This window comes from Dermacentor andersoni, chromosome 6 (assembly GCF_023375885.2).
Source record: "Dermacentor andersoni chromosome 6, qqDerAnde1_hic_scaffold, whole genome shotgun sequence".
Classification (NCBI taxonomy): domain Eukaryota; kingdom Metazoa; phylum Arthropoda; class Arachnida; order Ixodida; family Ixodidae; genus Dermacentor; species Dermacentor andersoni.
The window spans coordinates 40,408,252-40,434,680 of record NC_092819.1 but is presented as its reverse complement, the minus strand read 5'-3'; the positions used below and the strand labels follow the sequence as shown (position 1 = coordinate 40,434,680).

The following is a 26,429-nucleotide window of genomic DNA, read 5'->3' as shown; positions in this document are numbered from 1 at the left end:
TCAGGCATGAGTGTTCGATTTTATAATGAGAACTTGAAAAAACAGAGACTGAGTCAGGGCATACAATTCTGACATCATCATTAACACAAAACCAAAGTAGTCACAGAGGCCTGTTGTCGCTGGCACCACCAAAATTTAAGCTCACGAGGTACTGACGATACCGAGTTTGGCACGCAAGCCTCTAGAGTTCGTCACAACTAAAGGAGGCAAATTATAGCCGTACTACACATAATAAGTACATATTTACACGGGGTGGGCGTCTAATTTATTGTTAAAACAACTATATGATTGCTTAGTCTGCTGCAGCTCCTGTTAAATGTCGCCGAAAGGCATTTGAGCGCAGGTGTCTATGAAGCAGTAAACAAATCACATTGCAAAGCTCCTCGAAGCCACAATCTGTATATAATGTTTCTTTCAGTACCACAACCCTGAGAGCTGCACTTTGTTGATCAAGGCAAATTGTCTGGGACTGATGTGTGTGCTAACGGGAGTGAGTTACAGAGTGGCACGCCATTGCAGTCAACGGGCGTCGATGTTCGAAGCGCAGTTTGGATCCAACAGAAGAACACAATGCTTGACTCTAAATGCCCATTAAACCTGTTGTCACTCAAACCAAGTCACATAGCAAGTCATTGCTGATGGAAGGCCTGAAAGCAAACAAACTTGCAGAACGAGTATTGTCTGTTTTCGCGTGACAACCGCGACCGCCTATTGCTTCCGTCGAACGAATCTAGTGTGCTCAGACTGCGGCCGATTCCGGCCAAGGGTCGCGAGTGGGACCACACTGGCGCCCTTGCATTTTTTTTTTCACTCATCGTCGGGATCACTCGTGGCCACCATGTGAAAGATCTCATTTCTCGTCAGCTTTCTGAAGGATCCCTTGGAGGATCTCCGGGATGACGAATTCAGGTCGGCCTCTCCTAGCGCTGGAACTCGCCTCCTATCTGCCAGGAAGCTCTTCTCTCGTCCGTAGAGGTTTCCGAGCCGACCGCTCAAGAGGAACACGACGAAGTTCAGGGCCACGCCGACCATGAGCAGCACAAAAGTGGTGCCGTGCAAGGAGTAGTTGAAAGTGCGCTGGTCGTACACCCAGCAGTTGCCGCGCTGACCGCAACTTTCCTCCCAGACGACGCACGTGGAGTCCACGAGCGAGCCGTACACCAGAGGATAGGGCAGGAACGCTGAAAATGAGCAAGCAATGCGCAAAACGAGGGGTGGGTAGGCTGGTAATGTTACGAACAGAAAACCTACATCGACAGAAAGACACATATTCGTGTAAACACATATAACATAGGAGCACCAGTGGGTACAGCTTGTTCGCTGAGCGAATGATTAAAATTAACGAGAACCAATCGTGAAACCCTCGATAACAGATTTGTTTCCCTCTGCGATCAGTTAGAGAACAGTTCTACAATATTTGTAATAGGGCGTCGCCAACGAACCCTCGGGCTTACTTTAATGAGCGTCTTACTGTGAATGCCATAATTTTTCGTCATATAGTTTCTCAGACAATCTTTAGTATCACACACATATCAGAAAGGTCCTGATACCGGACTACTATCAGAAGCTCTCTCACATGGGTCTGATATTAAAAACTCGAATAAACTGATATTATAAACTTTCTAATACGAGCCTGCTATTAAAAAAAAACACTGATAAACAGGTGCGACGTAAAGTTCTGGCGCTGCATTTACAGTAAGACGCTCATTAAAGTAAGCCAGAGTGGTCATACAGAAAGTTTCTGATATCAGTCCGATATCTGATCAGAAAGTTTGGTTGTCGGGCTGTGACAACGCGTTTACTCTAACGGATATGCATAGTTAAGTATAGCCAATTGCAATAAGAGTTCTTGGGCCGAATTCACAAAGCTTTTTGTTCGTAAGCGTCTCCAACCATTGGCTGGCCGACTTCGCTAATAATATGTCGAGTATCAGGATTGGCTGGAATTTGCTCTTACGAACAATTCTATAGCGCAACAGCGTTTTGTGAATGCGGGCCCTGGCTGTCTGGCTACACGCAATATCACGAGATGTCGCCACGAGAGCGGCTGTTTCTGGTAGAGATTTTGTCTCATTGTTATCCGACGATGGCCCGGCGATGGTGCGCCCGGCTAATGCTTTACTTTATAGATGGAAAAACATGTTGACACCCAAAAAACTACTACGCGTTTTTGTAGTAACTTACAGAATAATGCCAGAACTCCTTCAGCAAAGCCGAGTGCAAATGCCTTGTCACTCTGGTCGACGCACCTGAATAAAACAAGAATAGTATTATTCTTAGTTTTGCGGTTGCGTCAAGCGTAAACCATACCAACGCGAATAAAGCTAAGTCGCAAGTCTGTACAAGGTTTTGTTTATATATATGCATTTTTACCGACCATATTATGCAATAATCAATACAAAACTAAGGAGTTCAATGACTGTTGCAGTATTGCAGTATTGGACGACTTTGAAGCCCCGTGGTAAGAAACAACATGTTATTACAGGAATGGTTTCATCACAACTGTCGTGCCAGCACTAACGCCACCATTGCACCAGAGCGTATCTAGAGGTATGTAAATATTTCCGTGTATAGGATGCTAAGCGAGTAGTTATATAACGCTTGGAACTGATTAAGCAGATTGTTTTTTTATAATCAACGTCAAGACACTGATTGAAAGTTACTTATGACTTCCAACAACTGTTTGCAGCGTTCCGAGTGACACAAACTGTGCTACATTTAGTTTCATTGGCAAAAGTTGAATAAAATTGTACGCAAATCAAAACGAAAACGAAAGAAACGGGTTTTACCTGAGTGGAATGACTATCTGAGCAGCCTTCGTGCTGAATGAGAAGCCATAGGCGATGCACAGCAGCAATATGTAGAAGGTCAAGAACGGGCAGTCGCTTTCGCAGAATCCATCCTTCGCTCGTCGGGCCAAGCCGTCATTGTCGAATGCGTCGACGCACATGCAGTTGTCGTAGGTCTACAAGATAAGCATACGCAATGGGCATGTGTCAGCTATAGTTGCCATCTTTATACAAGGAAGCTCTAAGATTAAGCCAGGTAGGTTTTGGCTTTTTTGCTTGGGAATGGGTGTCTTGCAGACCATTTTGTGAGTTTGCAGTACCATTTCGTGCCGTAACATTCTCTGGGTAAATTATATAGCCTATAGAGCAGACCTCTTTCAGCTGTGGCACATGCACTATTTGTATTCACTTACCAATAATTCCTGTCTCAAACATAATTTGAATGCTGCTGTGAACGAAAGAACACTATTTTCCAGTTTTTATAACTTCTAGCCCTAAATCTTTGCAATTTCTACGTTAACAGCACCAAGCTTTATCACTAAGTCTCATGTATCTGAAATGGCACTACAGCGCGCCTCGACTGAATCCCGAAATCATCAAGTATAACCTTAAGTAGAGGGACATTTCACTAATTTTGTTGCGTTTATCATCAAAAGATTTGTGCTGACATCTCCAAAAGAATGCTAAATTTTATCACCAGGGAGTACAAGCGTTGAGCCATTGGTCCTCACCCCTCTCTGCGCTGTGCCATTGGTTCCTTTGGTGAAGCATCCGGCGAAGCAAGGAGAAAAATAAGTTGTCTTGCCTTCGCATATTGGATGAAACACTTCGGTCGCACAAGAACAGTTCTGGTTGCAGCTGTTGACGAGATCCAATCTGGGAAGAAAATAAACACAAGGCAATGCGCTCAACTCAAAAATGAAACAAGAGTGTGGCGTAGACTACCACTAAATGAGCTACATATTCAGTGCATTTGCGAGATTGATGGAACTCCTATCCTGGTTAGCATACTTCTACCGCAATAAAATACAACAACAATGCCGTTCAGCTCTAGTTTGCAAAAAATACGTATGTCAGTAGAAAAGAAAAGTGTACAATGAGCAATGCAAACGCGAACGTGGATGCTCTGAACATTTTCCTTTAGGGCCAGTCCTTCTTGTTGTGAACTGACAGAATTATTCCTGATTACGTGTATAACGCCGATAGGCCCAAGCTGCCAACACACTGCCAATGTCTGAATAACTATGTGGCGTGAGTTGAAGAGACGTGGTAGTTCTAATGAACGAAGTGGACGTTTTTCGCGCATGACAGTTTTGTAGCATGTTGAGAAACAACGCGATCGATAACACAGAAAAAGAAAGAAAATATAGAAATCACATGGAGTAAGTATTTGCGTGTATGTGTATAAGGCGCTGACTACTATGCCATTTGTGTTCAGGGGTCCATATGCAGAGTTTCCGATATTTAAGGCACTTTTCACCTAGCCTTCTGGCACATTAGAGAGTACCTTGATCTGAGTTCACCCTTTTCTCTCAATGGCGGCTGAGGACAGCTGAAAGCCATGAGCGAGATGAAGATCAGCGCTGTTATCAGCTCCGTTGCGAAAATGATGGCAGTAAGTATGCGAGCAGAAGGCCTAAACGTCTTCATCAGGAATGCACCACCAAGCGTCGCCACCATGGCGCATCCTATTGGAAACGTTCCTGTAAGGGGAAAACGGAACGGCTAAGAAGAGTGAAACCAGGATTCAAACTGATTTATTAATTTACTTGTTTACATAGCTGCATTCGTCCGAAGGCATTAAAGTAGGTGGCACGTGATTCAATTAAAACCTAAATATACATTAGAAAAAAGACAGCATATGTTCGACAGTGAAGATAGCTCTATTCTATAACACGCACGCACGCGCACATACTCACGCGCGCGAAAGGAGAGGCAGTAAAATGTACCTACCATTTCTTGAAAGCGAATAAAACACATCAAGAGTAAACATTGGTAAAAGCAAGAACTACGGAGCCAAGAAAGAGACATAGCTGTAAAGTGGTTTATTAGATAGTCATTCACAGAAGGTCACGCCACAGCCTTGTGTATGTGGTTTTCAAGTGCTGCAGAAAAAAATAATGATATCTAGGGGCACGAACGACCGCTTCGCGAAGTTTGTTTCATTAAAATTATTTACGGGCCGGTTATGCGATGCTTCCATGTGGGGCCGCTGTTTTCGATACTGCCCTATTAGCCACACTTTCTCCAGCTTGTCATTATTTGCCTTGCTGCCTCGTCAAAAGTGGAAAGCGCGTCAATGAATATCAACTAAAGACGCAGCTATTTATTATAACTGCGTTGGAAATGGGCTCCGTTTACACACCGGGGATTGAGGTCCTAAATTTATCTTAGTTGGTCATGAATTACTTTCAGAAATATTACGTTGCGTAATATCATTAGCTATTAAGCAGACTACGATTCCAACTACAAAAATACCTTTATAGTTCGGGACGGATACTCTAATTTGTCTGCGATACAAAGGCATATTTATGGCGGAGGGCATTCAATTTATTTCAACGCAAATTTGTACGATGCTTAATTTGAGTAATACGCAAGTGCTGGTCTGAACATTACAATCCTTATATATACGATACTGTATGGTTGTGCGATGCATTGTAAGGTTGTGCTACGCTGTGCTTGGCTGTTTTACGATGTGCTGTTGTAACCAAAGCACGCACTAGCTGTGCTATGCAAGTCTGTGCGATGCTATGTTATGTTGTATCATGTGTTCTGCTTTGAAAAGATGCCGATTACATCTGGGCCGGAAGTACTGGACATTGGCCGAGCTTGAAAAGAGAAGTACCCTCGCCCCATTAAAAGTGACAGGAAAAGAAAGAGGCAAACAAGCTAGGATCATTCTTGAAAATATTGTGTCCTTGCTTCCTGGCAGATACAATACCACCATGGGAACCTTAGTCATGTTAACGCAGAAAATGCAAAAGTGATCGCAACTTGATCCTTACCACTTAAGACTGAAGCAGCGCTAGGAGACTGCTGAAAATGCTCTTGCACATATTTGGGCACGTAGGTGCAAAAGCCCAGGACGCCAAACCACTTGAAGACGTGGGCAAACATCTGTGCGACGAATATCGGGTTCTTAATGAGCCTCTTTGAAGCGTGGAATGCATCTGAAAAAGAAATAAAAAAATAAAAAGAAAATACACAAATCAATGACACAGACTCTTGGCACAATAAGAATTCGTAAAAATTATTGAATTGAATTGAATTCTAGGGTTTTACATGCCAAAACCACCATTTGATTTTGAAGCACGCCGTAGTGGGGGACTCCGGATTAATTCTGATCACCAGGGCGGGCCCCTAATGCACAGGACAAAGGCATTTTTGCATTTGGCCCCCATAAAAATGCGGCCGCCGCGGCCGGGATTTGATCCCGCGATCTCGTGCTTAGCAGTGCAGCGCCATGTAATGAAATGCCTTAGGAAATATGTATTCCTAAGGCATATATGTATATGTTTCTAACTACTTTTTCTGGCTTATATATAACCGCAAAGTTTTAGAACATATGCTGGGAGGTTTGTATGTAATAAATAAACAAGTTATACTGCCAAAAAAGAAACGCTAGCATTATTAACTAGGCTGGTTGATCGGTGGCTTAAGGTAAACGGAGAGCGAAAGCAGACGGAAACTCTGGATACTTAGGCAACAGAGCAGGCTTTTTCTTCTGCGCTGCTCTTTCCCGAAAATTTCTGATGAGTATGACAAGATATTACGTCGAGAGAGGCTGTATATTCATAAATGTAGATGTGCAGGTAAGGTGGCTAGTTTTATGGTTTATCCTTGGCAAAGCTCTGTCGTGTTCTACTTGGAAAAATTGAATGAAAGGGAAAGTGTCATTCATCTGACTGTAGTAACGCAGCTACAAATAAAACCAGCGTAGGTTTTTCAGAAAAAGAAAATGCTTCGCAGTTGAAGAAAGACTGAGTCCAGTGCGGAGATCGAACCCCGGACCCAACGATTTTATGGGGCGATCCATCTACCATCAGAGCTAACCAGGAGGCTAAGAGATTGCAAAGGGAGGCCACCTTAGTCCACAACTGGAACCACAGAAGCGCTGAATATTAGATAACTGAAATTTTAAAAAAAATTGACTGCGCCTATCTCAAGATGAATGTCGATGTTAATGCGGTCAGAACTGAAACAATGTAGCGACACACAGTACTATTGCCAACGCTGAAACGTCTGGATAACCGTTTCAGCGCATTAAGAAAGACCCAGGAACATAGATGAAAATAAATTGGCAGCTAAAGTGCACAAGTATCTGTACTTGAAAGTTGAGGACGCAGAATGGACGAAGAGGTCAAGAAAATTGGCAACCAAGTACAGGTGCAATTTATATTGCAAATAGACAACCAGGAATCACCAGGAAGAAAGTGAGAGAAATAGAGACAGAGAATGGGATGTAAAGAATGGAAACAAGAAAGACCATGGAGATTTACAAGAATGGGAAGAAAGAAATTTGAAGGAAAGATCTGTACGACCACACAAAGGGCAGTGCTTTGCTATTTGAGGCTCGAGCTGGTTGACTAAGGACAAAAACATACAGGTGGCAAATTTTCGCAACAAGATGAGACACGCGTCTACTGCAGCAAAAATCCGGAGACCGCTAAGCACATCCTCATGGAATCTCGTAGGTAACGTACATCTTCCAGCTCTGTAGGTAATGCACATTTTCCAGAAGCGCTTGGATTTAAAGTTAACAGAAGCTTCAACCTGTCAGCAGTCGAAATAAGCGAGAGACGATTAGGGCATTGGCGGAAAAAAAGAAGGGAGGAAATCGATACGACCGGGCCCGTTACAGCCATAGGTAGCGATACAAGGTAGATAGAGAAGTTTTGAAGAAAAAAAAGAAGATTATGCAGATGTATGCAAAAACGATAAAATGAAGAGCACGTACAGAATACCTGATTAAATCGAGCAGGCTAGGTGACTTTTTTCACCACCCAGTTTCAAGAGGGACACAAGTAAACCATCATCATATCGCGCGGCGCTGGCCTGATTCCGCAGAGCACCAGGGAAATTTTAATGCATCCTTTTTGTCACTGAAGAGGCAGCACATGTGCACTGGAACATTCCCACCTACTCAAATTTGCATCAAAGGGTTTCATTGAACCGCGGGACATACCCAATGCCACGTACTCAATACCTAAAGTTGGTACGAGGGTTGGTTTCGAACTAAATTCCCTAAGAGCAGCAGCCCAATGCGCATTAGGCCATGGCCCATGCCCAGTGACTTAAGTTGAGGGGAAAACTGTTAGAGACATTCCAGATAGTTAGGTATACAAACAGATAGATAGAAAGACAGCCCTCAGAAAGTTCATGAAGTACCCTAAGAATGCAAACCAAATTAAAACTACGGGAAACCTTTGCGACTCAAGCAAGAACAGAGGGCGAAAAGGGGGAAGGGGCATCCCAACCACCGTGCGAAATCAAGCGCTGACCCGCCTGCTGAGAATTTGAGTTGGCTGCTATACAAGTAACGGTGCCTGAAAGCCCCGACTGTGCAAGGCCTCCTCCCCTGCCTGCACAGACTGCGGGGCAGATGAAACACTGGAGCACCCCATGTGTCACTACCCAGTACACGCAGCATAACGAGCAAAAGTCGCCGCTACCCTCCGCCAGCATGGCCTCTACACCTTCACCATCGCGGAACTGATTTTGCCCATCTGTCGCCAAAGCCATGTCATCAAGGCAGTCGTCGACTTCATGGAGGACAACTCGCAGGAGTATAAATGCTGTCGTCCACTGCAAGTCCCACTATGGGGCGCTACCTCGATCCTGCTTCTAAACCTTCCCTCATTCTTCTATCCTTTTTTCTTTCCACTTCCCACTCCCGGTCAGGGCCACAGACACTAAGCCATGCTTCCATTAGTGCTGCAGAACTTTATGTCTCTTCTTCACGTCAACCTCTTACTGCTAAAAACCGCTCAGCCGCCGGGATTGTGAGCTCAGGTTGGGTTCTCGCAACGAGGTTACGGGCATATGGTCGGGGCAGGAACCCGTACAGGCCTCCTTTTTTTCGCCTACCGCTTTATCCTAGAAAATTGGTTCGACACTCACAAGAAATGAAAAAAAAAATATATGCTGAGCTGCGAGTCAGGGAGTAGTTCTCGACATCGCTTGCGAACTGCCCATTTGCGCGCTGTCAGTGCCAGATTCAGACAATCCCGGCGTTTGAGCAGGCAGAGCCTTCTTTATTCTTCTTGTGTTGGCTGGACAGTACGTCTGGTTCTGTCATCAGCAGCTAGGTGCTGTTTATCACATCCGCTCCTACTGTACCGTATTACTGATATCTCGGAACGTACACAGCGCAGTACGCATGCGGGAATTCAGAAATCTATGCACTGTACCCGAGAGGCCTGCACACCCATTAGTGGTCGGCGAGGTTAGAAAAGCGACCATATAAGAAATATGCGGATCGAATACACATCTTCGAATCTATGGATAGTGAAGCTTTAGTCGAGCGGTGTAACACGTAGCGGTTATGCATGCAGCTGCGTTTACCTTTATCCTATGCAAACCTGCAATATCATGCAATGTTTATGTAAATTTATGCACCGTAAAGGTGACAGCTTCATATCAATTGTCGCACATCGGCACATCCATGTAAATACACTTAAGGCTTCTATTCCTTCTTTCACAGTGACAAATAGCCATGCTGAAGTGGCACATACCCGATGCCGAATGGTTGAACTAATTATGTAAACTAAGGAATTCCTTGAATAGAACGTGTTATGTTATGAAGAGGTCGTTGTGCCTTAGAGGTGCCTATGAACTGTCTTGCGGTCAGGTTTTACGTCAGATTCTTCTATTAGGCAGAAAAGAGGTGCATCAACAACACTGCTTTGTCGTCAGTGCACGGGGGTTATACCGGGTGTTTCAGCGAACATTTTCAAATTTATTTTTTAAATTGCCTGTGGCAGATTGCACAATTCTAGTCCATGAGCTCGTCTACTTGAAAAGGCGGACAATACTTGCACGAAAAAAATGAAATGCATCATCTACCAATTATCAAAATTCACTAATTAAGCTTTTAACGAATTACCTTATCGCACGTAGTGCAATTTATAAATTCCAGCCAGGGAGTTCGCGAGGCGGATCCACTTGGAAGGAATTTTCATGATGACTCCTGTTTCAAGATACTAATTCCCAAACTTTTCAGAGAAGTGCATTGGCGTTCCAGTTACCTTTGTGCTTCGATTCAGGAAACGACGTTTTGTTAAGAAATTAAATGGAAGGGCCGTGCGTTTCTATCGCAAGTCTGAGGACGCGTGTGTTGTAAATGGTGTCATCCACGCAATTCTTTTCAAGTGGATACGCCTTGCAGTGTCACCCGCTAGAATTTGTTCATTGAAATATGTGCCATAAGAGAATTAGTTAAAGCGTAATTAGTGAATACTTGTTAATTAGTAGATTACGTATTTTAGTTTTTTGTGCAAGTAATGTACGTTTCTTTGAGTAGATCAGCTCATAAACTAGAACTGTGCTATCTACCACCGGCAGTTTTCAAACAATATTGAAAATGTGCAGAAATGTGTGTGTGCGTGTGTGCGTGCGTGTGTGTGTGTGTATGTATGTATGTATGTATGTATGTATGTATGTATGTATGTATGTAAGTATGTAAGTATGTATGTATGTATGTATGTATGTATGTATGTATGTATGTATGTATGTATGTATGTATGTATGTATAACGAATGAACGAACGAACGAACGAACGAACGAACGAACGAACGAACGAACGAACGAACGAACGAATTGTTTTTTTGCCGAGTCCGACTACCGATCAACCATGAAAACGCGCGAAAGAGACAAAGAAAGCTATTCGCTTAAAAAAAACCATACACACACAGACTGTATGTATATCTACATATATATCCAGCAGACCCGAAATCTGTGATATCGAGTTTGCTTGCTTGCCTTAGTTATCCAGAGTTTCTTGCGCTGTTTGGATTCTTAGCATCATGTACCAACGAGCTTAAGAGCGAACTCTCCTATAATGTTCACCACACTAAATAAGGATGGTAGGCAAAGCAAGATTATCCTTAAAAGCACTTTTGACACAGTGAGATACCTCTGATGCTCATATCTTTCTCTTCCTCATTGGGCTTGTCCGATTCATCGTCACTCATGCGTCTGGGAAAGAAGAAGAGTGGCACGGAGAACACTAGCTGGAGGAAGCCGAGAATGACGAAGCCCAGCCACCAGGCTCCTATCCATCGTGGGTCTTCGTCTGCGAATCCTGGGTTGTCTGGTTTGATACATAAAAAAAAAAAAAACGCACTCCAGTTCAAGGGTCTTTGTTGCACACTTCAAATACATCGAAAACCTTAAGTGGTCATTAATCATTAATAACTAATAACGTGGTTCGAATGAACGCCTAATCCTGGAGGGGCTGATATTGCGGGAAAACGAAAACAATCAGAACTTGAACAATTATATACGCGCGCGGGCGAGAAAGATTGTGGAAAAGACTGCGAAGCTGTGGTCTATAATAATGTGAAGTTAAGGTTGAAAAAGGGCACTTCTGAGCTGAGAAAGAAGAGCACGCTCGAATCCACACAAACTCATATAAAAATTCTGTGCCGAATGCTGGACCAACTAATCTCTATCACATGCTTATTTTTGCGACCTGCGGTAACCTTATGATTTCGTAGCTTGTTTATGGCATCCGTGATACCTAACGTTGGCATTGTTGATTCTCGTAAGACAGTTTAATATAGTGGATTGGCTAACAAGCGATTTTTAGTGAAGTCGATTTCGTCACTACAAAAATTTTTTTTCAAGTGATCACTTTTTGGGGACTCAATATCAGCGTCGAACAAAGATGTCGGTACTCACAAAATGGATCTTCGTAGATTGCGAGAATGAGCGCTGAAATAATGAATCCCAGGCAGGGCCCGCAACCTCGAACGACAGTCATGATTGCTGTGAAAAATTTCGCATCATTGTTATGTGAATATTAGCGTATAAAATAAGGAAGAAAACAAAAAAACTCGATAACTGTGACAAAGGTTGACCGATCTGAGTTATGTTACTGTAGCTTTGCATTATCAGACATGATTTTTAATATTTTATTAGAAAAGGATCGTATAAATGATAATTAAATAGTCTCAGCCAACAAAGCTCAACCACTCAAGCACTCTCAGGGCAGCGCCATAAATTGTGCTGCCCTGAGTAAAGTATTCAATGTAGAACTTCAGAAAAGGCAGCGTTATATTCAAAAGTACTGGAGCACGCTTAACACAGCGTGGGAAAGAAAGGGTAAATAATAAAGAGAAGCAGACTGTCAGCTTTGGTTTGTGGGACCTACGTTGATAGCGGTCCATATATAGCTAGTGCTGGCGGAGCATGTTAGCTCGGCGCTCATTTTCTGAAACTCTCAACGTTGTATACTTTAGGCGGTCATCTTAGAGAACATTTAGGTAACAGTATTTAGGCGTTAGAACCTTCGTAGTAGTAGGGCTCAATCCTTTCGGGCAAATGAGGCATTCGAAGAGGTCATATCAAATGACAGAGATGCGAGATATATTGTAAGGCACCACAATGGAGGCTCACTATAAGTTCACCGCCGGCCAAAACAATTATTATGAGGAGGGCGGGCAGGAAATTGCCGGCATCATACCTGCACTGTGAACGAACATCTACTCACTCACTCACTCACTCACTCACTCACTCACTCACTCACTCACTCACTCACTCACTCACTCACTCACTCACTCACTCACTCACTCACTCACTCACTCACTACTCACTCACTCACTCACTCACTCACTCACTCACTCACTCACTCACTCACTCACTCACTCACTCGCTCACTCGCTCACTCACTCATCCCTCACAATAGGTACTGCCACTACTCTCACCCATATATACGGCCGAGTGCTTCCTACTGACAAGCTCGTCGAGATAGGCCGTGCCGGCCGAGTAGTAGACAGCGGTGCCAATGCCCGTGAGGAAGTTGCAGCTGACAAGAAGCAGCAGCGCGGGAAGCGTCTCGGTCTTGCGTGATTGGGCGCAGTTGAGTTCCCCGAAGCGCCGGTCTTCTTCCTGGTCGTGGCAGAAGTGGTTCAGGTCGGACTCGACCTCGGGGTCCGTCATGCTGAACGCCTCATCCGCCTTGCCGAACAGCCAATAGGGTAGTGAGGCAAGTAGGCACGACGCGCCCATGAGGACGGCAGCGACTCCCACCCATCTGTGGAAAAGAAGAAAGAACGCTTCACTGCAGGCCGATTTTAGTCCGAGTCGTCCCTGCCTGCGGACGTGGTGCTTAACGGTGGCGGATTGGCAACGGGTGCCACCACCCCATAGATGTGGGGAACGTGGCGCGCTAGGAATAGCCACAGAGTCTGGCGAAGGTGTTCGGGTGGTAAGGCTAAGCTCGCCCAGGTGTAAGGCATGGACGGGGGGATGTTGGGTCGAGTGATAATGTGAGGAGAGGATGCGAAAGTAGTTTCCGCTTACGCAAGTGAAAACACATTTACTGCGCACCTTTAGAGTACGCCTTGGGCACGGGGCTTTTAGTACTACGATAGACGCGTGTTACCCCTATGGTCGAATTTAAAAGAAAGTTTTTCGTTCGTAAGAGCTTTTTGCGTACGTTCAGCATCGCGAATAACTGGGACTTTCTCTTACAAGCAATTCTTACTAATGAAATTTTCTCCTCTCTGCCGCTATGATGGCAGAGAGCAGTACTGCTGTGCAGTGATGCTGGCGTACGTGTACACGGCCTCATTGCAGGTATAGGCAGGCCAGATGATGCGATAGCAGCCGAGTAAGGCGCAAAAGCGCCGTCGTATTCTTGTGGCCTATGCATCAACCCAAGGTACAACTCACTGTTCCTGGCTCCAGAAGAAAAGCTGGGGTGCTAATATCTGTAGTAAACAAGCAACGTTACAATTTCTGCAGGAGGAACACAGCACCCGACCCCATGCTTATGCTGAAAGTTCTGTGAAATCTAATCGTTTGGCAGGAACAGTTTTCATATCAGTGGAGTCTGAGGAAATCAAGATCAAGGCATCCTGTCTTGTTAGTTTTCCAGGAGCGGAGCTCTATGTGGTTCGAGTGGCACTTGAGTTTATTATTCAGGAGCGAATTCATCGCTGGGCCATTATTTGTGACAGGAATGCAGCCCTCCAAAGCATACAGAGTTTAATGCGCCGCGGTTCTCATGAATAACTTTTGTCAGAGATACAACATTTACACACAATACTTTACACACACATTTACATTTACACACAATATACTTTATCTGTCGTTGCCGGCCCACTGCGGTGTCAGCGGAAACGATCACACCAACCAATCCTTCCATTCTGCGCATGTCAGTGGCAGATATGTGTCAATTCCACTATCAAGTACCGACGCAGCAGCTACACTTGGCTCGATGGCACGCGATAGAACATTGACCTTGGGGGAAGTCAACGAGTTCCACCAAATAGTCGCCTACGTCCATTGACTCTTCGTGTCAAGAAATACCTACCGCCTGGTCTACCAAGGTGTGAAGAAACTGTTGTACCGGCTGTGGCTTGGTGTCGCGTTTTTAAGTCATACTTGTTCATAATTGGGTGGGCCGGCAGCCCTACCCGTGACACTTGCGCGCCTGTGAAGAAAACATTTCACATCTTCTCTAGCATCTGCGCAGTTTATAACCCGGTGAGGCAGTTGCTATGTACCGCGTTAGAGATACGGGACAATCCGCCAATGTGGTCACAGCGGACATGCGCGTTAAATGTCCTGTGTGTCCAGCGTGCCTTCTCTCGTGTTGTGCGTTTCTTTGCACTAAAAACAATTAACATGCAATACCAACTAGCCCACCAGTCTGTTTTGTCAATAAAGGGAACCAGAATGCTAGCCTGCTTCCTGCTATTTATGGGCCTGCGAGATGGACTGCGATAGTGACTTGTGCCACTTTGTTTTTGTGCGTTGATTCCTGTTTGTTCCTGTTTGCGCGTAACAACGCCTCAACCAAACACCTCTCCCTTTCTGTTTTGTATACTACGCAGACAAGCAGCAGTGATGCACGCAAGGTAACGTTTAACATCAACTCACCACTCTTGTGTTGGACAAAACGTTGAAGAAATTAAACATTCACCGTCAACATCACCACTAATTATCGTCGATCAAAGCAAACAGAACAGAAAGCTTCACTTACATAGATTCCCACAGTGCGTGGGATCTGCATAATTTTTAAATCTGCTTTCCATTTTCCTCCGGGTAGGGTAACAAACCGGACTTTTGCTGTAAACCTCCCTGCTTTAACTTTGTTTTTTTTTACCTCTCTCCCTATAACGTAAGAACGTTCCTGTGAATATGGGTCCTGTTTTGTTGGCCCATGCCTTGCACACTTTGTTACTAAATAAGGCGCACGTCATGTAGCTTTTCCCCCACAACATCTTCGAATTAGACCTTACACGCAATGGTAGCCCTGCCCTCTATACCCTCAATATATGTAGAATTAAGCACTTGCGCTTCTTGGGCCAAAAATTGAATGTTTCAAGTAAATATGTGCCGTTTGGCATGAAACTACCATTTTCGCTAATAGTATACTCAACATCGCAATTAGTTGCAATCTGGAATCGGCTCTTACGTCCAGTTGAAGCGCAAGAACCTTTTACCGAATAGCAGCCTTTTCTTCCTGACTTCGCTGCTTTTTTCCATCTACCTCAAATGGTGAAACCTACATATACAATGGTTGCAACGAATACACACGGTAGCACTCACCTGGGCCTGTGTCTTTTCGGGCTGTACGTGCCGATGAAGACACCCAGAAGGATGGGGCCGAAGTTGTCGGAGAAGAAGACAAAGCCCGCCGTGCGACTGCCGTAGGCAAACCGCCTTTCCAGCGTCGTGTTGATGCCGATGAGGTAGGAGTAGTAACAGCCTTGCAGGATGCCAAGCGCCGAGAAAGAGATCATATAGCACACCGGTTTGGTGAAGAAGTCCAGGAACGCTTGCCATGTCCCTTTCTTCTCAGTTGGCTTGGAGCTGCCTCTCTGCTCCATTGGTGGTGCCATGACTCAGCTGGCTTCGGAGGCGAGACTAGGATGGGACTCACGATGTTGTTATTCTTATTATTTGTTGTTTCTCCAAATTTACGACAGTTTCTTTGTCACATCCCCTTTATTGCACAGAGGCAATGATAGTGGCTGCACAGGGAACAATGAGGAGAAAAAAGAAAAGAAAACGTGAATGCTGATTACAGAAGGAAAAAAATAAGTGGGGCTAACGAAACAATAAATCAACAGCGAAATTCATTGCACGATTGCTTGATGTCTACATCCAGGAGCTGCGCATTGGAATTACAACTCAGGTTTCTTCAGCGTTCGCCAAAATATTATAGCGCAAGTGTTTTCAAAGGGGCGCATTACTAGAGTATACAGCCGCAAGAGCCCCGGATTCAAGTGCCATACATACATTATTGTTATGACACGTATTGCAGCGAATTCATTGGGTCCTAAATGTAGCGCAGGGCAGAAAAAGAAGTCGTTTTTTTCGATTACGCAATCTTTAGGCAGTGTATACAGAAATTTAAAATTATCCAACAAGATACTTTATTACAAGATACAGCATTACTGGTTTACTTTGTACGTCATAAATATGTTGCGCATGTCGTTGTTATTGTACAATAGAAGCCAGTGAGAACTCAATGTGTTTCTGTTAAATAAGAACCTTGAGACTGTAGCATCAATTTTCATATATGATTCCCGGAAATAGGACGCGAACAACTTCGCATTCCGCGTAGCATATTGGTGCAACGTATTTCTGATGCACTGACGAATAAATAGCTGTACGCTCAACAAAAAGCATGTGCCCCTCCTGTTATAATAACGAAGGTGGGACCCCTCGAACCACCACAAGTGCGAAAACAAGAACAATTGAAATACAATCGTCCCTTTATGTGGGCCTTGTTCTTTTTTTTTTAGCAGGTCAGTGTTCTAGCATACTTAGATAGTACGAAATGTGGCACTAGTGGCCCGGGAATCAGCAGCACAATCAAATAACTATTGGGACACAGCAGCTGGTTTGAAAGTAAGGTCTATGAGCCATCCAGAAATACATGTAACGTACGTTGCTCTATGACTGCATCATTTTCTGTTGGCCTGACTTTTCTGTTGGCCTGACATTTATTTAGAGCTTCATGTGTCAAAACAACGTTGAGGAAGTTATCGCTTATTCTGTTTTCTCCTTTTACTTTTCTGGCTGTTTCTATTGGGAATGTTTTTTTTTTAGTTGATCATTATTGTAATTTTGTTGCTTCAACTTTCGTTACTAAAGAGACATGATTAAGCACTATGGTAGCAATATTTTTGCTATCTATTCCTCGATGCAAGCTCTATGATAATCTTCACGAAACCCGAGGAACCTGAGATGAAGACTTCTTTTTTCTCGAGCTCATTGCGGTTGCGCACAGTTGCGCCGAACTTAGAGTACTAGCTTATAGAATTGGCCTAGCTTAGGCCTGGCATTGTCCTGACAGAAAAGCGTTTTTAGATAGTGCTTCAATGCACGGCGCAAGGGGGACACCCTTGAGCCGCAGTTTTGGTGTCTGAGGTCGAGGAAGTGCTAATGGACGCTCGTAGGAAAAAAAAAAGAAACTAGTCAGACTTGCTTCTGAAGAACACAACATATCAGTGGTATACTCGGAGAACGTTCTTCCAGCGGCGCCATGAATGTAAACTGTCCTTGGCGGAACGACTAGTGCCCTACAGTAGCCATTAGATGCACTTATGAAGACATTGTGCCGCTTCAAAAGGGACTGTAAACATACCTCCCGCAAGGAACACTAAAAGATGAAAGAGCTTTCTACACACGAGACCCTCCGCCCAAAGTGCTCGCGTCGACAATTGTGTCAGTGGTCCAAGTACACATGTTGCGGTTAATGTCGCCAGATTGCATTGAGCGAGCGGAAGTACGACTGAGATTGGGAAAGTGGCGATGTGAGATGAAGTGGAGGGGGTGCTTCAAAGTGTCTATAACGTCGATAAAGTACTTTAGAGAAATATCTCGAGGGAACACGTTATTAGTTACGCTAAGCACCAACCAACTAAATTACTTTTTCGCGCATAATTGCCAACACCATGGTCGAAAACATGAGCACCTGAAGAATTAGAATCCATAACATTATAAAAGTGAAAACCACCAGACAGCAGCACTGTTTGCGATAGAGCGTTACACAATGTGTTAGAGACTTGTTTGTTATTTTTGACGCGTACAAAGACACAAGTGCAAATTTGAATTCTTGTTAAATTTTGCTTCTTTCTTTTTATAGAATCATCGAATATGTAAGATAGCGTCATCACGTCGTGAGGCCTCCTTTCAAACAAACTGGACGTTATTCCTTAAAAATATAAAACGCTGTTGATAATCGTGCTCTAAAGCGTGATGTCCGAGAGCGTGCAGGTGAAGGTAGGGGGCAAAGGTGAAAACGTTAGGCTACATTCATCGCCTACATCAGAAAAAGAAGTAAGACAGCAATATTGACACTACACGCGCACATTACACCTCCTGTGTAGAGTGAGCACCGCTCGTCAAAATAGACGCCATAATTGGTCAGTGGTGCCAACTCATTCGGGATTGCACTGAGATAGAACATGAACGGGTCAGAAATATGATTAGCTTCAAACAGGAAAGTCATGATTGGCAAAGCCAGAATGTCGAAGCTGTCAGGCACTATCTAAACGTGAAGCTAGCCAGCCACTGAAGTCTTGCCAATACTCATATTTGTCTGAAGAGACGTCACCATTAGAAAGAACTTGTCAGTGGCACACACACAAAAAAAACCTTCGCCCTTGGTTGTCACTTGAACCTCTTCGGGGTAAGCCATTTGGCGCCTCAGAATGCTCACTTACATTATGGAGGCTCCAGTCGGGTCCATTCGAAGTACAGTCAGGGCGTCTCAACAGCGTAGTGGCGATTTCCACATCGATTATCTGAAACCGAGATAGGCTATTGTGCCGTCTGCGGGGTATGGCGCACGGAAAAAAGAAAACAAGCTTGGCGTCCCAGTCGAAGCACTCCAGCAGAACGGGACATTTATCGGTTCACTCCCGCGATAAGACTGGTTGCTGTTGCTGCTGATCCGGTTTGACGCGCGTCGTCTCTCGTAGCGAGGCTTGATCTCTGTCTCATCAGCACGACCGTTTAAAACAATGCGACGAAGAGCAAGACATCCAATTTGATCTCGCCGCAAATCAAAACGTTGGCAGGGCAGGCCACCGAGGATTGCATGCGTATAGTGCGGCGACCATATGCTCGAGGAGCTAGGCTAGATAACTTGTAGGGAGGAGGGGAGCTACATGCGAACAGAGGAGAATCCGAATGGTCTGCATGAAGAAAGAACACCCTGTCAGCAGCGTCTCTGTTATTGAACGTTGCACAATCCGCTTCCGCGGTTTAGTGAAATGAGTGAGTGAAGGAGAACGGAGGACAAATCGCGCTGGCAACTCCAACCGAACGGCAAGAATTAACCCTTCCGACAGGTTATCACCGTTGCGCCTGGCTGACCCTGCGCAGTCTAATAAATGCTAGCAGGCCTCATCACAGGGTCAACTAACAGAGCCATAATAGAAAGGTAACTTGGCTCCGCTAGTGACGTTTATTACGGTATAAAACGCACTGCGCCTGCATTTAACCATCTTCAAGCCTTCGAGTGCTGTGTAGCGACCCTGGCACCGCATTCGAAGTTGTATTCGTGCTGTTTGACGGGCCTGCTGCGCACTCTCTTTTATCAGCCGCTACATGCAAGAAACGCTCCAGGCGCTCTTGTGTCTTAGATTTACATCACCAGGAGGCGCTATTGTCGCTGCGAGGCCGATTCGCGAAATTTACGAGTGGCGCACAAAACTCCTGTGTTTTTTTCCTCTCCTCTTGCTTTATGAGCACGTTAGCCGCCACAATATGAACGTAAATGAACATGAACAAAACGAATGATTAAATGAATGAAATGAATTCATTGCATAATGATGGTAATGATGATGACCTCAGGGACAGTGGCACATGCCCACTACAGACGAACGGGCAAAGTTGGATAAATAAATTTTAAAAGGTCTTGAATTTAACTTAAGTCTAAAAAAAGAGGAACAAGAAAGAGCAGAATCGTCAAATAATTAAAGAAAACACCTTGCTGCAGCAGAGCAAAATGATCTTGCAGATTATTCGCTCTGGGCGATCGATTCTACTCAAATGAGGGTCGACTTGGCACGGTTCATTTTCACCCGACGAAATATAAAGGCAGCAACTGAACTTTCTATAGCATATATGATAAAACCTGTCTGTCGGCTTCAATTTAGACACAACAATGCATAACGTTGTGACTGTGCGAATATTTTTCTTGTTGTTGCACCTCAGATGCTGTAAACCATGTGAGGTGCTGTAAGTGAATAACAGGTACCTTAAAGCACAAACATCCTGGCCGGCAGTTCATGTCCAAAATCTTAACTCGCATAATGTACACTGATACGGCGCTTGCAGCTTAAATGAGACATCTTAAAAGCTCGAAATGCTGTGCAGAATATTTCCGGCAAACTGTAGAAATGATGGGGAGGACATTGCACGACTCGCTTTCGGGAATTTCAGAAACCGAGACTTGTGCGCGCTGTTATTGGAGATGAATCGTACAACTAATATTAAAGAAACACAAGAAAGTCGCAGTTTAGCCCGAAAGGCGAAGCATCGACTGCGATAGCAAATTAGAAGACAACTATACGAAGTAAACATATCAGCCATTTAAACTTGGAAACATTCGCTTACTAAGTAAATTAACAAGCACATTGTCAGCGCGCACAGGCAAAAATGAACACATCACACTCGATGACCGACACTCGCTGTCAAAACGCTGGCGTGAGGAAGCGCGGCAGCAGCAGCGAGCGAAGTGACCTTCCTGCTGGTTATCGCTTCAACGCAAACTGAGCGGCGAGAACACAGCATTCACAGAGGTATCAGCCGTGTCCAGATCACTTTCATTATAGGGCGCGCGCGACCGTGCGCTCCTGCTCAAAGTACACCGTTGTTACAGGAGTAGAACGCCGCCCCCTCCCTCCCTCTCGAGCGCGAGATTGAGCCGCGATCATCGTTTCCTCTTGCATGCGCTCGCGAAATACGCGGCTTCCGGAGAACCTGAAGTACAGTTCACCTGAAGAGTATAGTATACATACTGTATTTCTACAGTTCCGAAGTGACAACTAGGGCGTAGTTTATGTAACATATTTGGTTTCCCCAGATTTATCAATCTGAGTGCATGTGTTGGCTTAATTTTCTTTCAGTGAAATCAGGGAATTTTCCCATCTTCCAGTAAGTTATCTTTAGTTAGCCTTCTGCTTTTCATGCTTGATTGACTGTGAATGATATTATTGGACTAAGGAGCTAATAGGGACCGGGGTATTACGGTTTGGGTTCCTTCGGCGTTGCCAGGAGTAAATGTGATCCTAGAAGTGTGATTCCCTGATGACGTCCCAGAGGCTGTCTAGTGTCTTTACGGCGAAGCTGTTAGCCTTTAGTTGGTCGAGATTTTTCGTGGCGAGCTCACAAAAAAAAAAGTAAGCTGGAGAAGGGGTTTGTGTTTGAGTTTCCGCACAACAGAATTATGTTTTCTCGTATATTTGAATTACAATTCAATGCTATCATATGTGTCGGTTGCGCGTAAGCCGTATTTCAAGAATTTTCTGACACATTTTACTTTGAAAAATTCAATTGGTTCAATAACGCACTTGCGCCAGGCGGAGGGCCCCAAACCAAAGGCCAGCTGGTGGGCTTTGTGCTTGACTTTCTGCGCAACAGAATTATGTTTTCGCATATAATGGAATTAGACTCAGGTGCTATCACACCTGCAGGTTGTGTTTAAGTCGTACATTACGTGTTTTCTGACGCAATTTACTCTTAAACATTAATTTAGTTCAATAACGCACTTGCGCTTGTCGGACGGCCTAGAAGAACGATGATGCATGCTGTACTTCCGCACACGTGCGCGTGCGCGCGACGTACGTTGCTCGTGGCGGTGGTGCATGTGTAACACCGTCAAACGTCAGCTGTGAGGTGGTGGTACTTTGACGTCCACACCAGCTTCGCTGTACATCCACTTTCACAGGGTGGAATGGAACGGATTGATTTTTTAGCTTCGGCGGCTGCCCCACGGAGTAAATTGCCCTCCCGGAAGGTATGCGGTCGTTGCTCCACGTGGAAAACTTTGATTACCTGGTAGCGAAGAACACCAAGGCCCGAGCACGCCCCCATGTGGGGCTCAAAGTTTGCTTGTTCTATACTGGGACCGGGAACCATGGACACCTCTTGTCCGGGTTTGTGCTTACTTGTGCTCGTCTTGCGTTCTCTCTGCGACGTCTGTCGTGCTTTGCCGATGTTAGTTCACGGGCTTTCTCTTCTAGGCTATAACGTCTTTATGATGCTTCTGTCCTTAGTTTGCTCGTTATATTGCGTATACGGAGCAAATCCTTCACAGGTATCGCTTACAATATGTAAAAGAAATAAAGAAAACAGTAATGGGTAGTCATCCCTTGATGAGTACAATGCTTTTCGACGGTGACATAACATGTATAAAGCCAATATTTAAAAGCAGAACCAGATAAAATTCTTGCACCGAGGGATAATGTTTAACATTTGTTAGCCGGTGAAAAGTGGTCGCCGTAGAAAGATAAACAAGCACACGTGTCAATATTGCTGATCTGTAGCAAAGAAACTTAGCCTTACTGAGTCTCTAACATGACGGTTATGGACATGCGTCTAAGTTGAAGTCAGCGGCCATTGTTTACTGAGTTTTTAGAGAACGGAGAGCAGCTCAAGGTGCTCGAGATAGGTGTGGCGCCTTTGTTTACATTTGGGCATGTGACAATAGAGAAGTATTTTTGTTTACAACCTAGATTAAGGGGTCAGTAAATATCATCGTCATGAAACAACCTCGGTAACGTGATGCATAGATCAGGCTTCCCATAAGACCGCATAGGCATGGGACAACAAGGTTGAGCTTAATGTGACAATTAGGAGCAATATAAGTATAGCTTGAAAAGAAAAGTGTATAACAGCTTTGTCTTACCAATACTCACCTACGGAGCAGAAACCTGGAGGCATACGAAAAGGGTTCTACGTAAATTGAGGACGACACAACGAGCTATGGAAAGAAGAATGATGGGTGTAACTTTAAGGGGTAAGAACAAAGCAGATTGGGTGAGGGAAGAAGCGCGAGTTAATGACACCTTAGTTGAAATCAAGAAAAATAAATGGGCCTGGGCAGGGCATGTAATGAGGAGGGAAGGTAACCGGTAGTAATTAAGGGTTACAGACTGGATTCCAGGAGAATGGAAACGTAGCAGGGGGCGGCAGAAAGTTAGGTGGACGGATGAGATTAAGAAGTTTGCAGGGACAACGTGGCCACAATTAGCACATGACCGGGGCAGTTGGAGAAGTATGGGAGAGGCCTTTGCACTGCAGTGGGCGTAGCCAGGCTGATGATGGTGATGATGAAGTATGGCTTCATTAGTAAATTATGCAGTTACACTCCCAGAAAAGGCACTTTTACCGCGAGAACAGGATTCATGAACTAAGGAAAGTGCAAAAAGGAAGGACCGGTGGCGACACCACCGTGAATATCCCGTACGGGCTTGCCGTGACGTCATAGATTGTGACAGCACCTGCTAGGGCCTAGTTAATTGTATTTCGGTAATGACCGACTACATTGCATGCTAACGGGGCAAAAAGAAAAAAAAAAAGAAACTGGACTGAGCAAATTTTGAGAACTTTTATCGCGTCACAACAGCCCAAATGTGCCAAAGTGCCTTCAAATGAGTGACGCCACGCTGACGGGCCGGCGTTGGCTTTCCGCCCGAAACGCAAGAAATGGAAACACGTACTTGATTTTCTCTTCAGTGAAACGACGTAAGTCCTGCGAAATTAACGAAAATGGAGCTTTGCGAGAACACTTAATCAGTCTAAACGGATTGAGTGCATCGTTTTAGCGTCCCTTTAAAATTCTGTGCTCTATCATGCGCGCGGACGAGTTGTCAATAAGGGCTCAGATTGGAGGAAGGGATTGTTGAGAGACGAAAGACGACAAAGGAATAAAGAAATCTCGCTAATTGTGGAAACGTAATTGCTCAATCTATAATTACACTATTGAGAAAGGTTAGCAGCTGCGCTTGCCATGTCACATGTGACCGTGCTTAGCCAAGCACGTGTCGAGAAGTTTTCCTTCACATTTCCTACGTGAGGTGCAGCCGCGCAGTTATCTCTACCTAATGGCGGCAATTATTGTCGACAACGCTCTGCTTTCACACTTCGAAGAGACAACTGGCTCTTATCATTTTGCCCTGATACTCATGTTATCAAGGCTGTATAACCATCCATGGAGTACCGTACCACGAATATGTTCTTAGCCTATATGGGGAACCCTTATAGAGTGATTTATATAAATCTGGAGCGATCCTCCTCCCCTCCATTTTTCTCGCTTCAACTTCTTTCTGAGATATTCTGCCTTTCTCCAGTAGCGGAGCTATTGCACCATACCCAAGGTGCAGTGTTTTTGGTTCTGATTTTTCAAACGTTCACGTGGGTTTTTTTGCCTCTACGTGAAGCGAAGCTTTGGTCAAGCGGTTAAATAAAGGCTATTGGACTAATGGCGATGCGCCCATGTCTTCATGTGCACCTTGAAATCTGATGCCATGTTTAAGTTTATCCACAACAAGGCTCGTAAGTGTGGTGCAGTGCATTCTTCATGCTTATGCACTACATTACTCACAAGCTATGTCAAAATTCGATGGAAGAACTACGACAGCACGATGTCAATTGGATGACGTCGCTGTAATGACGATGACAGTATGATGACGACGGCGTGACGGAGACGGCGTGACGATAGTCGGATGATGAGGCTGGAATGACGACGACGGTATGACCACGAATGGGAGACGATGCCTGTATTACAACGATGCGATGACGACGACGACTAAATGACGGCATGATTATGCCGGCGGAATGACAATGGCGTGAGGATGCCGCAATGACGGTGACCACATGGTAACAACGGCCTGACTACGACAGCAAGATGATGACAGAGTGACGGCTATGGAATGAAGAGGAGGGCGTGACGACGGGGTCGTGAATCTGGCGGACGAGGACGACAGGGTGCGAAGACGACAGGATGAAGACGGCGGAACAGTAACGACAGCATGACAATGAAGAAATGGTCACAACACAACGTAGGCGACGAAATGAGGACAGCGACATGGCGACGACAGCGTGCTTCTGTTAGAGCTCACGTCCGCGCTTAAAAGCATCTCCTGCAGCCTCTGACCACCTGCGCTTGCGCTATATGCGGTACTTGCTAGCAGTAGGTCCGGTACCGGCCAATCGTGAAAAATAACACCTTTGTGCATATACCCGATAAATATATCCACAGAGATATCGACCGACCCAGCAGAAGACACCAGCCAGCCATGCCAAACTCGGAAGGGTAGGCAAAGAAAGCTTCACTTTAAAAAATAAGATTGCTTGTGCGGCATAATAGGACCCGTGACCACGACCTTGCCGTGCTCGCTCTAACGGAGCACATCTGGCATAGCAATGGTGCGCCGATCGCCGTCTTAGTTCTAGTAAATTTGCTTTCACTGGTCCTTTTCGGCGAAAACTGAGTTATGGAGAAAAATTCGGAATGCTTTATTTTTCATTTCTTTTCTCGGTTTAAACAGAAAACGCTGAATTTTGAGTACCAATATTGTGGACGAATATATGGCTTGGAAGGTTCTGAGCCCCACAACTTCGAGACTGTTTTTCAAAGGTAAGCATAAATATGCCGCCCGTGATAACAAGGAGAAGGGTGTAGACTGCTCACTTGGAGCAGGCAAGAAGTGACATTCATTCGTATTTCAAGCAGATTAGCGTGAATGACTGTGATAATACAACCGTACCTTGATTGTCACCTTCACAGAATATCACGCATATGAAAACGTCTATTCAGAGCTCGGGCGCAGATCACCATAGACAGTGAAGTATTGAGGTAAGCTGCAAAGGTGAGCTGTGCGCTTCAACTGAGGAATTTCAAGCCGAGGTCAGTGAACAAATTGAAAAGACAAGAGCGAAATGAATCAAGCTCACCTCTTTCTCCAGAATATGAGGCGCGCTTGTGACCGCCGCAAGGAAGCCTCCATTCTACAAGGGGTATCACCTGCAATGTGCTGTCTCCATCAAAGCAATACATTCGGCTGCCCGGCTGGAGGATTTACAGGGCTTGCGACACGTAGCACCATAGCAACCTTGTGACGCTCCAACTCTTCCGCATTTGGGCAATGCACCGAAATTTCGTGAATCGCAGTGGCCCAGTGGTCCTGCCGCAGGAGAGAAAGCTGCGCCCTTAAGATAACGCAACGTAATTGGGATGCTCGTACGTCAAGACGGGATAAGACCAGGGCGTTATCAAGCCTTATTGTTTGTCCAAGATGTCTTTCTGTAGAGTGAGGGGCTGTAATCTCATATTCTTTACGGCAGCCATGTTTGCGCAAGCGTAAATGCGCAGCCTCGTTGCACGTCCGAGAAGCTGGGACAGAAGGCAAGATAAAAAATGTGTGGATACCATGCACGGTGGAG

General features: G+C 44.9%; 1 protein-coding gene across 4 annotated transcripts; it reads right to left on the bottom strand.

The window, feature by feature from the left end:
• On the bottom strand, positions 1 to 26,084 carry LOC126521946 (solute carrier organic anion transporter family member 74D-like). 4 transcript variants are annotated; one of them, XM_050170694.3, is made up of 11 exons: positions 25,941 to 26,084; positions 15,570 to 15,994; positions 12,716 to 13,044; positions 11,691 to 11,777; positions 10,924 to 11,100; positions 5,795 to 5,959; positions 4,297 to 4,492; positions 3,521 to 3,665; positions 2,790 to 2,965; positions 2,185 to 2,249; positions 1 to 1,181 (listed from the first exon to the last, which is right to left on the bottom strand). In XM_050170694.3, the coding sequence occupies exons 2-11, from the start codon at positions 15,860 to 15,862 to the stop codon at positions 808 to 810; spliced, it is 2,007 nt and encodes a 668-aa protein (XP_050026651.2). In that variant the 5' UTR covers positions 15,863 to 15,994; positions 25,941 to 26,084; the 3' UTR covers positions 1 to 807. The 4 variants fall into 4 exon arrangements, with proteins under 4 accessions (XP_050026651.2, XP_050026650.2, XP_054922163.2 ...); XM_050170693.3 differs by lacking the exon at positions 25,941 to 26,084 and adding an exon at positions 18,698 to 18,949; XM_055066188.2 differs by lacking the exon at positions 25,941 to 26,084 and adding an exon at positions 18,589 to 18,669.
• Between the last annotated feature and the right edge of the window lie 345 nt (positions 26,085 to 26,429).

Bases quoted from the DNA above. Each gene is read 5' to 3' on its own strand.
- LOC126521946 (XM_050170694.3), bottom strand. From the start codon at position 15,862: ATGGCACCACCAATGGAGCAGAGAGGCAGCTCCAAGCCAACTGAGAAG. The intron at 4,493-5,794 runs GTAAGGATCAAG...TTCCCCTTACAG, and splicing joins CGCTGCTTCAGTCTTAAGTG to GAACGTTTCCAATAGGATGC. The intron at 2,966-3,520 runs GTGAGGACCAAT...CTTATCTTGTAG, and splicing joins ATGGCACAGCGCAGAGAGGG to ACCTACGACAACTGCATGTG.